Source organism: Gavialis gangeticus, unplaced genomic scaffold (assembly GCF_001723915.1).
Source record: "Gavialis gangeticus isolate Ggan-Ray unplaced genomic scaffold, GavGan_comp1, whole genome shotgun sequence".
NCBI lineage: Eukaryota > Metazoa > Chordata > Crocodylia > Gavialidae > Gavialis > Gavialis gangeticus.
Window position 1 is genome coordinate 8,268,109 of NW_017729002.1, and position 12,036 is coordinate 8,280,144.

The 12,036-nt window shown below is 40.5% G+C and overlaps 1 protein-coding gene across 1 annotated transcript in view; it reads left to right on the forward strand.

Annotated features, from left to right (window-relative positions):
• The window catches only part of USP7 (ubiquitin specific peptidase 7), a 128,051-nt gene that overhangs the window by 60,850 nt on the left and 55,165 nt on the right, over positions 1 to 12,036 (forward strand). Inside the window, exons 4-7 of the mRNA XM_019507476.1 lie at positions 193 to 331; positions 1,154 to 1,242; positions 3,663 to 3,771; positions 11,297 to 11,427. Coding sequence (XP_019363021.1) covers positions 193 to 331; positions 1,154 to 1,242; positions 3,663 to 3,771; positions 11,297 to 11,427 — 468 coding nt within the window. The remainder of the gene's footprint in view (positions 1 to 192; positions 332 to 1,153; positions 1,243 to 3,662; positions 3,772 to 11,296; positions 11,428 to 12,036) is intronic.

The window sequence follows — 12,036 nt, forward strand, 5'->3', positions numbered from 1 at the left end:
AAAGGCCAGAGATTAATTCTTACTAATGCTTCTAATAGCAGCTAAGCAAACTATAAAAATCTAATGAGGAACAAAACATGTAGTCATCTCTATGCAAGTGCAGATTTAGTATGTAAAATAAACTTTGCACAAATATTTTCTGTGACTGAAGAAACCTGGGTTGAAATTCATTTCAAATGTTTGTTTTTCTAGGTCATGGTCTTGTCATGCGCAAGCAGTTCTCAAGATAATAAATTACAAGGACGATGAAAAATCATTCAGTCGCCGAATTAGTCACTTATTCTTTCATAAGGAGAATGACTGGGGCTTTTCCAACTTCATGGCATGGAGTGTAAGTGACGGTATAATGGGCATATAATAATGGACTGTTATTGGGGAGAGAGAATGGTTCTGGTCCTGGACATGCAGTTGGTCTTTTAAACCAAAAACAGCTTTTCTAATTAATTTTTTTGCTACAAGAGGTAGTCTAGCATGTGAATGATGCTTGGGTTGAAGATGTCTTTGAGTACTGCTGACTTGCTTTACACTATTAGTGAAGATTCCTTTTAGTTTTTTTACCTGATATATAGTGACTTCAGTATTTTTGTCCTTCCTTCCTTCCCTTTTTTTTTTATCTGCCTGTAGTGGTGTTTGCATAAACGAGACTAATTTTTACCAAGTTTCTTTCAGCTCTGCTAAAAGAAGTTTTGTTTTGGCTTGTTTGCATTTGTGTACAGACACTATTTAGTACATAAGTAATACTCTCAATGTTTGTCTTAAATTAAGACAGCTGTTAGGGAAGTTTTGGCCCTTTCTCAGCTGGCCAAAATAGTTTCATAAATGATCCACCATGAATAGAAGCAAAGCTTTGATTACCAACCTTTTTATCCACTTACATAGAACTGCTGTTGCAAAACCATAAAAGTTGGAAAAAGTTTGCTAGATTAAGATATTAAAAAGTATTTAAATACACAAAGCTCAATGTCAGAGGTTAATTGTGTCCTTCAATGGCTGCTCCAGCTTGCTGGAAAAAATAATTTTATGGGTGATTTTTTTTAAACTTGGAAAATCTGAGCATTGTCGAGACTGAATTTTTCACTACATTCTTCATATTTTGATTCAGAAGTTAGTTTGGAAGTAGATTTAACATTCTTGTATCATTCCTGTTATACAGGAAGTTACTGATCCTGAAAAAGGATTTATAGAAGATGACAAGGTTACTTTTGAAGTCTATGTTCAAGCAGATGCTCCCCATGGAGTGGCGTAAGTATCTCTAGCAGTTGTCTCTGGAGCAGAAATGCTTAGTAAAAAAAACTTGACAGAAAATTCAGTCTTTAAATTTTTCATTTCAGTAAAAGTGTTGTGTAGTTTTAAGAATATTATTTAAATAGCACAGTTCCTCAGAGGTTCTTAAAGTACTTTGCTGTTGTTAACTTCCAGATTTAACAAAAGTCTGTTTTTCTGTTATTGCATAGAAATTTATTTTGTGAGTCTTAAGTGTTCATCTGTGTTCAGTTTAACCTTGTGTAACTTTATTTGGAACAAGGCACTTCGAAATCTATGAATAGATATACAATTTGTTTTATAAAAAGCTGCAAGTTTTGTAGTTGTGGGGTCAATGTTCCTAATGCTGCTGTTGATACCAGGCAATATAATTGCCACCATTAGGTGGCTCTGATACCTAGTTTCAGTTCAGCTTTATTATTTGTTATAACTACCTCATTAAGCAAGTTAGATGTCTTTCTATTGGATGTTATTTTTGCAGATTTAAATTAAAAAATGTAATTTTAACTACAAGTTATAGTTTTTTGCTGAAATGCTTCTTTGCCCTGTGAGGATTTAGATACTCTTTAACCAAAGAATTGAAAGTATACATTCATTCTTTAGTTTATAAGTGTTCTGAAATGCTAAACGTGTTTGTCGTGACTGGCAGGTAGATGTGCTATGCAATCTTTATTCAGGCAGGTTGTAATACTAAGGAACGGAATTTCTTAGTGGAATTACTTAATCTAGAGCAAATATCCTAGAGCAGAGATTTTTTTCAGCACTTTAGATTAGGGCAGGGGCAGGCAATTATTTTGAACCGAGGGCCACTTATCCAGTTTTGGCAAGCTGTCAAGGTCCGCATGGGTAGCCCTGCCCTTTGACAGGTGCCCCACCCTCTGGTCACTATCTTGGAACCAGTGTCCCAGGGCCAGCACTGGTGGGGCCCAGAGCGAGGCTTAGGCTGGCAGGGGTCTGTGGAGCCGGGCTGGGCTGCACCAGCAGGGAGAGGGGGGAGCTGGCCCGGCTCCACAGAGCCCCTGCCAGCTGGGACCCTGTACTCCTGCTGCCCTGCTCTGGGCCCCACTGGTAGTAGCCCTGGGACACTGATGTGGGCTCCGTGCTCCTGCTGGCTCCCTACCTGCTCACACCCAGTGCCCCCCAGCCCCGTGGTACAGGTGGTGGGCAGCGTGTAGCCCCAACCCTGTGCTCACCAGCAAGGAAGGGGCTGGTGCAGAGCACGGGGAAAAGCGGCCCCTCACCTGCCCAATGGCCCATGCTCCCTGCTGAAGCCACTCGCAGCCTGCGCGGGGCTGTCCTGAAGTCCCACATGGGCTGTGAGCGGCTGCAATGTAGAGTGCCAGCCATGGAGCAGGCAAGGAGCTGCTTTTTCCCCCCTGCGCATAGTACCAGCGTGTAACCCACCCCTGCTGCCAGCCTGGGCCCTGCACCGGCTCTAGGCTCACCTGTCAGGGCTGCAGCAGCAGCAGCTGCAGCCCCGCCCCCACTTGCCGCACTGGGCAGTGTTTGCCACCGCTGCGTTTGGGTTGCCCAGTGCTCGAGCTCCGGGTGGGCAGCAGCAACAGCAAACACTGCCAGCGGGGCAAGCGGGGAGGTGCTTTCCTCTGTGCTGAGCAGCTGCTGCTGCCGTAGTACAGCCTTGACAGGCGAGCCCAAAGCCTCGCGGGCCCCAGACTAGCAGCGGGGGGTGGGTTACAAACTTGTGCTGAGCGCAGGGGCGGGGAAGAGTGGCCCCTCCCCTGCTCTGTAACTGTCGCCCCACGCTGCAGCCCCTCGCAACCCGCATGGGGCTGCCTGTGCCTGCTCAAGGCAGCCCTGTGCGGGCTGCGAGCAGCTGCATCAGGGAGTGTGGGCCATGGGGCAGTCAAGGGGCCGCTCTTTCCTGGGCTCCTCCTTCCCCTCCCCTCCCCCTCCCCCCTTGCACCTGAGGTTCTGGCACTGGGGCAGCCACGTGGTCCCAGGCCAGAAGCCCTGCCTGGGGGGGCCGGGCCAGGCAGGCCCTGCTGGGCTTTCCCTGGGTCCTACTGCCCCTGCTTCCTGTTATTTTTGACAGGACCCAAGGACAGATCAATATTAATTTTCTAAATTTTTTAGGAGAATGGCCTCATGGGCCAGATATTTTGCCCACCCCTGGATTAGGGGAATGCTTTAATGGAAGTTGTCTCTGAGCTTAGCCCACTTTCAACTTGGCTCACTCTGCAACAGCTGCTGTCATGGTCCCCTCCTCCACAAATGCTAATGTGTGTAGGTGGAGTCCCCTGTCACTGAAGCTCTGCAGGCTGGATAAAAGTGGCTCTGTGGGCTGGATCTGGGCCATGGGCCATAGATTACTGATGCCTGTATTATAGTTAAATTTATTCATGTCCAACTTAAAGTTTTCACTGCTAACTGCTTTGTAGGTGGGATTCCAAGAAGCACACAGGATATGTTGGGTTGAAGAACCAGGGGGCAACCTGTTACATGAACAGCTTGTTACAGACTTTATTTTTCACAAATCAACTACGAAAGGTAATTAAATACCATTAGCATGTTATTACCATCAAGTGTTATTTTTTTAAAAGCTGTCCATCTCACCTTTCTTCAAACCCATTCTTTGTTTGTTCCTTTCAGAGGAATCTTCTACATCCTGGTGGAATAATGTAAAACTTCAGAGTACATGACCCTAATTTGCTCACTACTTTTTCAAAGGGTTCCTTGCTGTCTGTTGGTTTCTTTCTCTAGCTGAAAAAATAAATGGCTCCATGGAGTTAGGTAGTAAAGGTGATGAAGACATCAGTGTAATTAGTATATCATATTATCTTACATACAACATTCCCTGAAAAAAGAGATCCACCTTGTTTTGAAAGGGTGAATGAAGGAAAAAAAGATCTTTCCTTCTAACAAATAGCTGAGTGCAGCAGCTAGGGAGCTGAGCCTTATCATTGTTCTGCTACCTGTGAGACCTGTGCATACTTTGGTTTTGCCCAGTGAGTGACAGAAACTTCTCTTACCGTATTTCTTCATATAAAGAAAAAAACTCCAATTTCCAGCAACTGTTTTTTGGAAAAAAGGTGTGTGGTATAAGCAAGAAAATACGTTGTAATATCTAATAAAGTGTTGTCTGATTTAATTTCAGGGGGAGGAAGAATCCACTTTTTAGCAGGGTTGCATAGTTTGTCTTTATATTATCTACCAGGACAGGCCCAAGAACTTGTCTTGATAGGTTTTCTGGATGTGGGTAAGCCAAATAGCTGTTGTACCTTTCTGAGTGAGCGAAAGAGATCTTTGCTGCACTGCCTCATGCTGGTAGTGAGACCATGAATTATTGCAGTTGTTAACATGACTCTTTGCAGGTAAAGGAAATAGTTTTATTTAGCTGTGACTTTGGCTTTCTGGAAAACATGTAATCAGTTTTACTTCAAGTTATGTTAGGGGTTTTTTGTCTAACCTAAACTTCCCTTGCTGCAACTTTGAAACCATTGCTCCTTGTTCTGTGATCTGCCACCCCTGAGAACAGTCTAGCTCCATCCTCTTTGGAGTTACCATTCAGATAGTTGAAGGCTGCTATTAAATCTCCTCCTCAGTCTTCTCTTCTGGAGGCTAAATAAGCTCGGTACCCTCGGCCGCTCCTCAGAAGTCATGTGCACCAGGCCTTGAACCATTTTCATTGCCTTCCACTGGATTCTCTTCAATTCATCCACATCCTTTCTGTAGTGGGGGACATTGTGCGCCAAGCTGATAATTCTTTGAGCCATATTTTATATATATATATATATATATATAGTCTCCTACCTGTGTGTTTTATAATAGTTGCATCCAATCCAAATGCCTCATTTTTTCAAATGTCAAGTAGAAAGATGTAAAAATCTAGGCTTACCATTCCATTGTTTACTATTTCAAGTAAATTGGAAAGAAACATTCTTGAGTGTACTTCTTTTTAACTGATCCATGTTGTAAATGTGTAACATGTCTTACAAAGATACTCTCATGGACCCAGAGGAACACACTTCCACCTTCTACTTCCTCTGTGCAACAATGAAGTTTATTTTCAACCTACAGGGACTTTTTACCATCTTTAACTTTTCCTGAGGAAGGGTGTGTGCACCCAAAAGCTTGCAGAAAAAGATCATTTTTTTGCGATTTCTTAGTTGGTCTAATAAAAGGTCATCTCTGAACCAAGACTTCTGGAGTTTTGCATAACATTTGTTTTAGGCTTATTCTAGGCAGGTAAGCATCTCAACTGCTTTTTTTAAGTTTAGTTATTGGCCATGTAATAAAGCTGTATTTGCTCATTTATAATTGTAGCACTCTTTACTTTATTCAAAATAGGCGTGTTTGTCCTGTACCAGTAATCCTTGTCTTCCTGTTATCTGGAAGATTCACAAAGATGATTATAAATGGTTCAGATTAGTTTCTTCTGGTCAGTTTTAAAAATTCATTTGCCTCTAGTGTTCAGGAAAAATTCTTAGTCTGGAGATCTAACCAAGCAGTTTGTAAAGAATTCATTTTAGAAGCAAATTTGTAACCTGAATGGAAACCAATGTAGTATAATCCTCAATCTGCAGGCTGTGGCTCAATTGCTTCTGCTGCTGCTTGATTTCTAAGAACATGATGCAGCTGACAGAGCTCTAATCAGTTTTATTGCTGCTATAAAGAACCCTGTGAACAGAGATGAAATTGTCAGGAATCGTCCAGCTGGAAAAGCCAATGTACAGTAACAAAAGCAGGCACAAAAACTTACCCTAAAATGGAGTCAGGGAGAGGGTTAATGGAAGAAAGGTATTGTTCTCCACTTCTCCCCCTTTTCTTTCCCAGCAGTAGTAGTCAAGAGCCTCCAGAACAGTGTTTCTCAGGTTATTTTAGACTCGAGGCACCCCTAACAAACTTCTAGCTCTTACTAGTTGCTCTATTTTGACTACAGAGAATGATAATAAAGTAGTTCTTCTGATGCATTTAACTCAAAGACAACAACAGGTCAGAAAGTTTTGATATCATGGATTCTGATCTGAAATGTCTGGGTTTATCTTGTGAACCATGTTTGCACATCTAACAGTGATCATGTTGTGTGGCATCCTGCTGTGGCACCCTGGTTGAAAATCACTGCTCTAGAATGTGTAGACACTGTCCTTTTCTGCCACCAGAAACCTGAGAATCTTGTGGGTGACAGCACTTTCTTTCAGAAGCTGGACAAGGAAACAACTTAATCTTGCATATCGCCCTATGATTGATAATATATACAGAAATGTGCACAGAAACAGAGGGTTTTATCCTTGGACTTTATAGATTTCATAGACATTGGGGCTGGAAGGGACCTTGGAAGATCGAGTCCAGCCTCCTGCCGGCACTTCTGGTGACGGAAAAGGATAGTGTCTATACATTCTAGAGCAGTGATTAGTAGTTTAATTAAGCTATTAATTAAACTTTAGTAGAGGAGTGTCCCCCTTCACTTGCCCCTAGGTATTGGGTAATAACCTGCCCCTTAGAAGTATTTGCCAACTTTTTTTTAAGTCCTCAGATAGTTCACTTGGACACTTTCAAGCATAATTTGGGACCAGAGCAAATGCAATTTTAGCATAGGTTATTTAGGTATTCCTCAGTCCCATTCCCTTCAGACCTGACTCCGTTCAAACCCCTTCCTTACATTGTCATCATCCAGTGTGTTCTGATACTTGATAATTACTTTGCTTTGAGATTTCACAACAAAGTAATATTTTTCCACCCTCTTGGCATAGTATTTTTTTTTCTATTCATTAAGCAATGGATTTAAACTTACTGTTAACATTCTGTTATTTCTTACATATTATACTTGTTGCTTTTCTTCTTTTTATCTGTTGTTCATTGTATCTAATGTCTCTTCCGTTCAGACATTGCCCCTACATGTCATTGCTATTCTCTTGCATTCATCCCTACAGGGGAGCCTCTTAGGCACTAAAGTAGAGATTTTGCTTTCTGTCAAATATATCAAGATGTCTTATTCCTTTATGTTGAGGCCAAGTCTTTCAAAGTTTTGGAGGGATTGTAGGCAGATAGTAACATTGCTTATAAGGGATAATATTTTAAAGATTGTTTGTTCTAGACTGGAAATCCAGCTTGAGCTTTGAGTAATAGTCTAATTTGCCCTAAATTACAAAAGCAAAAAGCAAAAGCAAAGTTAAAAGTTAAATTAAATACCACTTTGATAACATAAATATGAAACATTTAAGATTTAAAGAAGTAAAGTCTTGCTTCTCTTTGATTGTCCAAACAAATATAAATTGGCAGAAACAGGAATAAAGGAGGTAGGAAACCATTCCCATTAAATTCTTCATATTTATATATGCAAATATCCCATTAAATTCTTTGTATTTATATATGCAAATTACTCTTTCCAAAAGTGGTATTTTGATGAAATAAAATGCCACTTAAGTAGAATTAGGAGATATCTGTCTGTGTTAAATTTGCTAAAAAAAACGTTCACATGGATATCTTTATTTTAGTTGAGCATCGATAGATACCGGTTCCCCTCTTACACTTATTTTGTCTGTCTGCTGTATGATAGTTAATGTATTAAAGCATCAAGGATCACTGCTGAAATATTTTGAGCCTGAAAGATGTGAAATTCAAGCACGTGGAACTGTTTCTTATACTACCTTTGGCTAGAGAAGATTAGCTCAGAATAATGGGATATAAATCACTAGTTCTATTGACTGAACCTGCAAGGTGCAGAGCCATCTCTGGTTCTAAAGTTTTGAAGTGAAAAATAATTCCTGCACATTAGAATAGGCAGAGAATTGTGGTAATAGACTCAAATTGGAAATTGGCCAGGATAGCAGGGTTAATGCTTCTAAAAGCTGTAGCTTGGGTAATGAGGGTAGAGAACCACTGCAGAGACCCTTCATTGGCCGCTGTCTGGAATGATTTTGAAAGGCACTAGTCTGGTAAGTATTATAAACTGAAGAGAGATTGTTGCAGAAAATTTTAGCTCATTTTACATGAGCATTATTGATCTTTAGTTTGCTAGTTCTAATTATGAACTTGAAGCAAAGCTAGTCGAGGTTTTTATAACTAATTAAGCTGTTGAATTGGTGGAAGTCACTGCATGCAAGATTTCTTGAAATTCTGTCTTTTTTATTTAAATACATTTAGTTTCTCTTAGACGAAGGATACACACAAACAAATTCTTCAAACGTTTATAATCAGATTATAAACATGGCGCTCAATTAAATAGAAATATTGAAGTTTGGAGAATGGCAGCATTTGGCCTTCTGTCCAAGCTTCAGCATCTTTTTACAATTTTTTATATTTCATGTTAAATCACATAAGTTAGAGCAGCCAGGCAACATTTTGCTTCTGTATCTGTACTTTTCATCTTCTCATAAATTGTCTGGATAGATAAGGTTTGTGTTTTCTTTGGAAAACTGTTCCACAAAGCAATAGAACAAGTATACCAGAATTTAACACTTTTCCTTTATTGTCATCCAGTTACTCTAGTTACTCCCACAGGGATTCATAGACGTTAGGGTCAGAAGCAACCTCAGTAGGTCATTGAATCCAACCCCCTACCTTGGGCAGGAAAGAGCACTGGGGTCAGACAACCCCAGCTAGGTACTTGTCCAGTTTCCTCTTGAAGACCCCCAAGGTAGGGCAGAGCACCACCTCTCTTGGAAGCCCATTCCAGATTCTGGCAATCCTTGCTGTGAAGAAGTTCTTTCTAATGTCCAACCTAAATCTGCTTTCTGTCAATTTGTGGCCATTGTTCGTAGTTACTCCAGGGTGCGCTCTAGTAAACAGAGCATCTCCTATTCCCTGCTGTGCTCCCCTGATGAATTTATAGGCAGCCACAAGATCACCTCTCAGCCTTCTCTTGCAAAGCCTGAAGAGATCTAGGTCCCTCAGTTTCTCCTTGTAGGGCTTTGCCTGCAGGCCTCTGACAGTACAAGTGGCCTCCTCTGAACCCTCTCAAGATTCTCTGCATCTCTCTTGAAGTGTGGTGCCCAAAACTGGATACAGTACTCCAGCTGCAGTCTGCCCAGTGCTGCATAGAGGGGGAGCATCACCTCCCTGGCCATGTTTGTCACGCATCTGCTAATGCATGATAAAGTGTGGTTAACCTGTTGATCACTTTGTCATATTGGCGACTCATGTACATCTTGGAGTCAACTATGATTCTAAGATCCCTTTCCTCTGCTGAGAAGGTCATTCCCTAGGCTGTAAGTGTGTTGATGATTCTTTTGCCCAGGTGCAGCACTTTGCACTTGTTTTTGTTGAACTGCATCCTGTTTCATTCAGCCCATTTTTTCTAACCTGTCCAGATCCATTCCTTACCCACTGGTGTGTTAAATTTTCCCCGTAATTTGGCGTCATCTGTAAACTTGGACCGTGGAATCATCTACATCACAGCAGCCTGTCAGTTTATTTAGGAGAACACAGTATTGTTACTCTTGTAGTGTGTAATATTTTTTTTTACCGTTCTAGGCATTTACATTCTTTGTTTATTTGATGACTGCTTTTAATCTCCTTCCTTTTGGGTGTTATGTATTTAGATCTTTTAATGTCCCAAATTGGTCCCTCAGTTTACTAATGATTTTTGTTCTTTTTCCAGACTCCCTCCCCTTTTTGTATTGGCTAATCCTAATCAATTTTGTCCCTCTGATCTAGCTGTTGTTGCCACTGCCTGAGCACTTCACAAATGTTAATGAATTGTCCCTCCCAATGCGGTGTCACACCTTAGAAGTGTGAGCTTCATTTTACACACTAGGAATTTGAGGCACAGGGTAGTTTAGTTTAAAATCACTGACAAAATCTGTGACTGGGTCAGGAAATAAACTAGATCAGTGGGGCTCAACCTTTTTAGAGCAGCTGGCCAAGTGCTTGCCATCCAGCTGCAAGATGAAGCACCAGTCCTCTTCCATATATGTGGGGGGAGACGGAAGGGGCTGCCAGTGTCAGAGGGAGGGAAGGGAAGAGGAAAACAGCTGACCTCTGGTAAACAGTACTTGCCAGAGAAGAGAGAGAGAGAAAGCAAGCAGTGCTTGCTGGAGGGGAGGGAAAAGGGAGAGAGCAGGCAGTGTTGCAAAGAGGATCTGTGAAGGGTGCAGGGCAGGGAATGGACGTGCTGTGCTGAGCTGCTCGCCACTAATCCCCTGTGTTGTGGGCCAGATCCAGTCCCTTTAGTGGCTGGATCCAGCCCACAGGCTGTAGGCTGAGCACCACTGATTTTTCCACCCCCAAATAAAGGTAGTCTGTTGCCTGCCTGCTTTTTGAATCAGTGTTTCTTCCTACTCTGCCCAAAACTATATTAACCTCTTTATGACCCTATCCTGTGATAAGGTATTGTCTAATTTGCTTTCTATTGCACCTTTTTTCTTAACATTAATGCATTCTAAATGTATGTCTCTAGATATCTATACTTTACAGTTATTTTTCTAAGGTGTTTCTCATTTTAATGCCTGCTCATACTAAATCCCTTTGGTTCTCTAGTATAATTTCTTCAGGGTTCTCAGGGCTTCCCAACTTGGTATAATCAGTGAATTCAGTTAGCATGCCGCTTACTTCTCCTTTAAGCTCATTAATGAAGATGTTAAATGAGTCTAGCACCAATCCCTGAAGCTGCATTTGACATGCCCCTCTATACACAAGCGTACTCTGTGCACAATTGTTTATTGCTCTTTGTGCCATAACATGGTTTTAATCTATGTGACTTGTTCATATAAAGCCAAAATAAAGTTGTTCTCGAATAGGCCATAGTGTTGTTCAAACCATCAATCCTACTGTGTTAATTGCATAGATATACATCCCATGATTGTTCAAAGGTATTGAACTCTTCAGTCTATTTGTTTTTTGTGAAAATTATTAGTAAAAATTATTAGTAGAGTTAGTGGGTTTTTTTTAAAAAAATTCTACGTTGTTCTGGAGAACCAAAGCTACAGGTAGGTAGTGGTCCTTACAATAAACAGCAGGTTATTTTGGAGAGCTATTTTATTATAAAGCAAATCTGTGAGCAGGATGAAGTGTTTATTGTTCATTTAATTCTGTGCATTTTCGTAAGTACTAATTGAGCTAAATGCTTTTGTAGGCTGTTTACATGATGCCCACAGAAGGCGATGACTCATCCAAAAGTGTTCCTTTAGCATTGCAAAGAGTGTTCTATGAACTTCAGCACAGTGACAAACCAGTAGGAACTAAAAAGCTAACAAAGTCCTTTGGGTATGTATCAGAAATTTTAAAATACGTTGCAGGACTCTTCAGAAAAGTTCTGTATCATAATGTTTAAAGAAGTGCTTTATTTAAATGTAAGGAAAACTTCTTGTTAGAAAAATAGAAGTTTCCATTGTTATGATTCTGTTATGAATGGTCTTTTTTATCGTATTTCTTTTGACTATAACTGAATATAATTCAGTAATGAGGTCAGCTGACTCATAAATTGAATGGGAGGTTATTTTAATGAAACCATTGGCCACATACAATAAGAGAGATCTGAACTTTAAATTTATGTTGTAATTGTATGATTTGTTTAGTTAAACAATACTGAGATGTGGTTGTACCTTTAAATATTTGAAAGGTGCATACAAAAATTAAATGATACCATTTTAATCTTGTTACATAAAACTGAAAGAAATAGTAATCTAACTTTCTGTATCTTTATTTGCTATGCAGTGATGGCCATTGTAAAACATTTTAATTGTGGCCAAGATTAGATTTTTAACATGTGGATCATATCTGCACTACCAGCATCTAACATGCCTTTTTGCCCCTGTTTTTATCTGTATTCCTTCTTTCTAGTTACTGTTCTTTTCCTTTACAAAAACCATGACA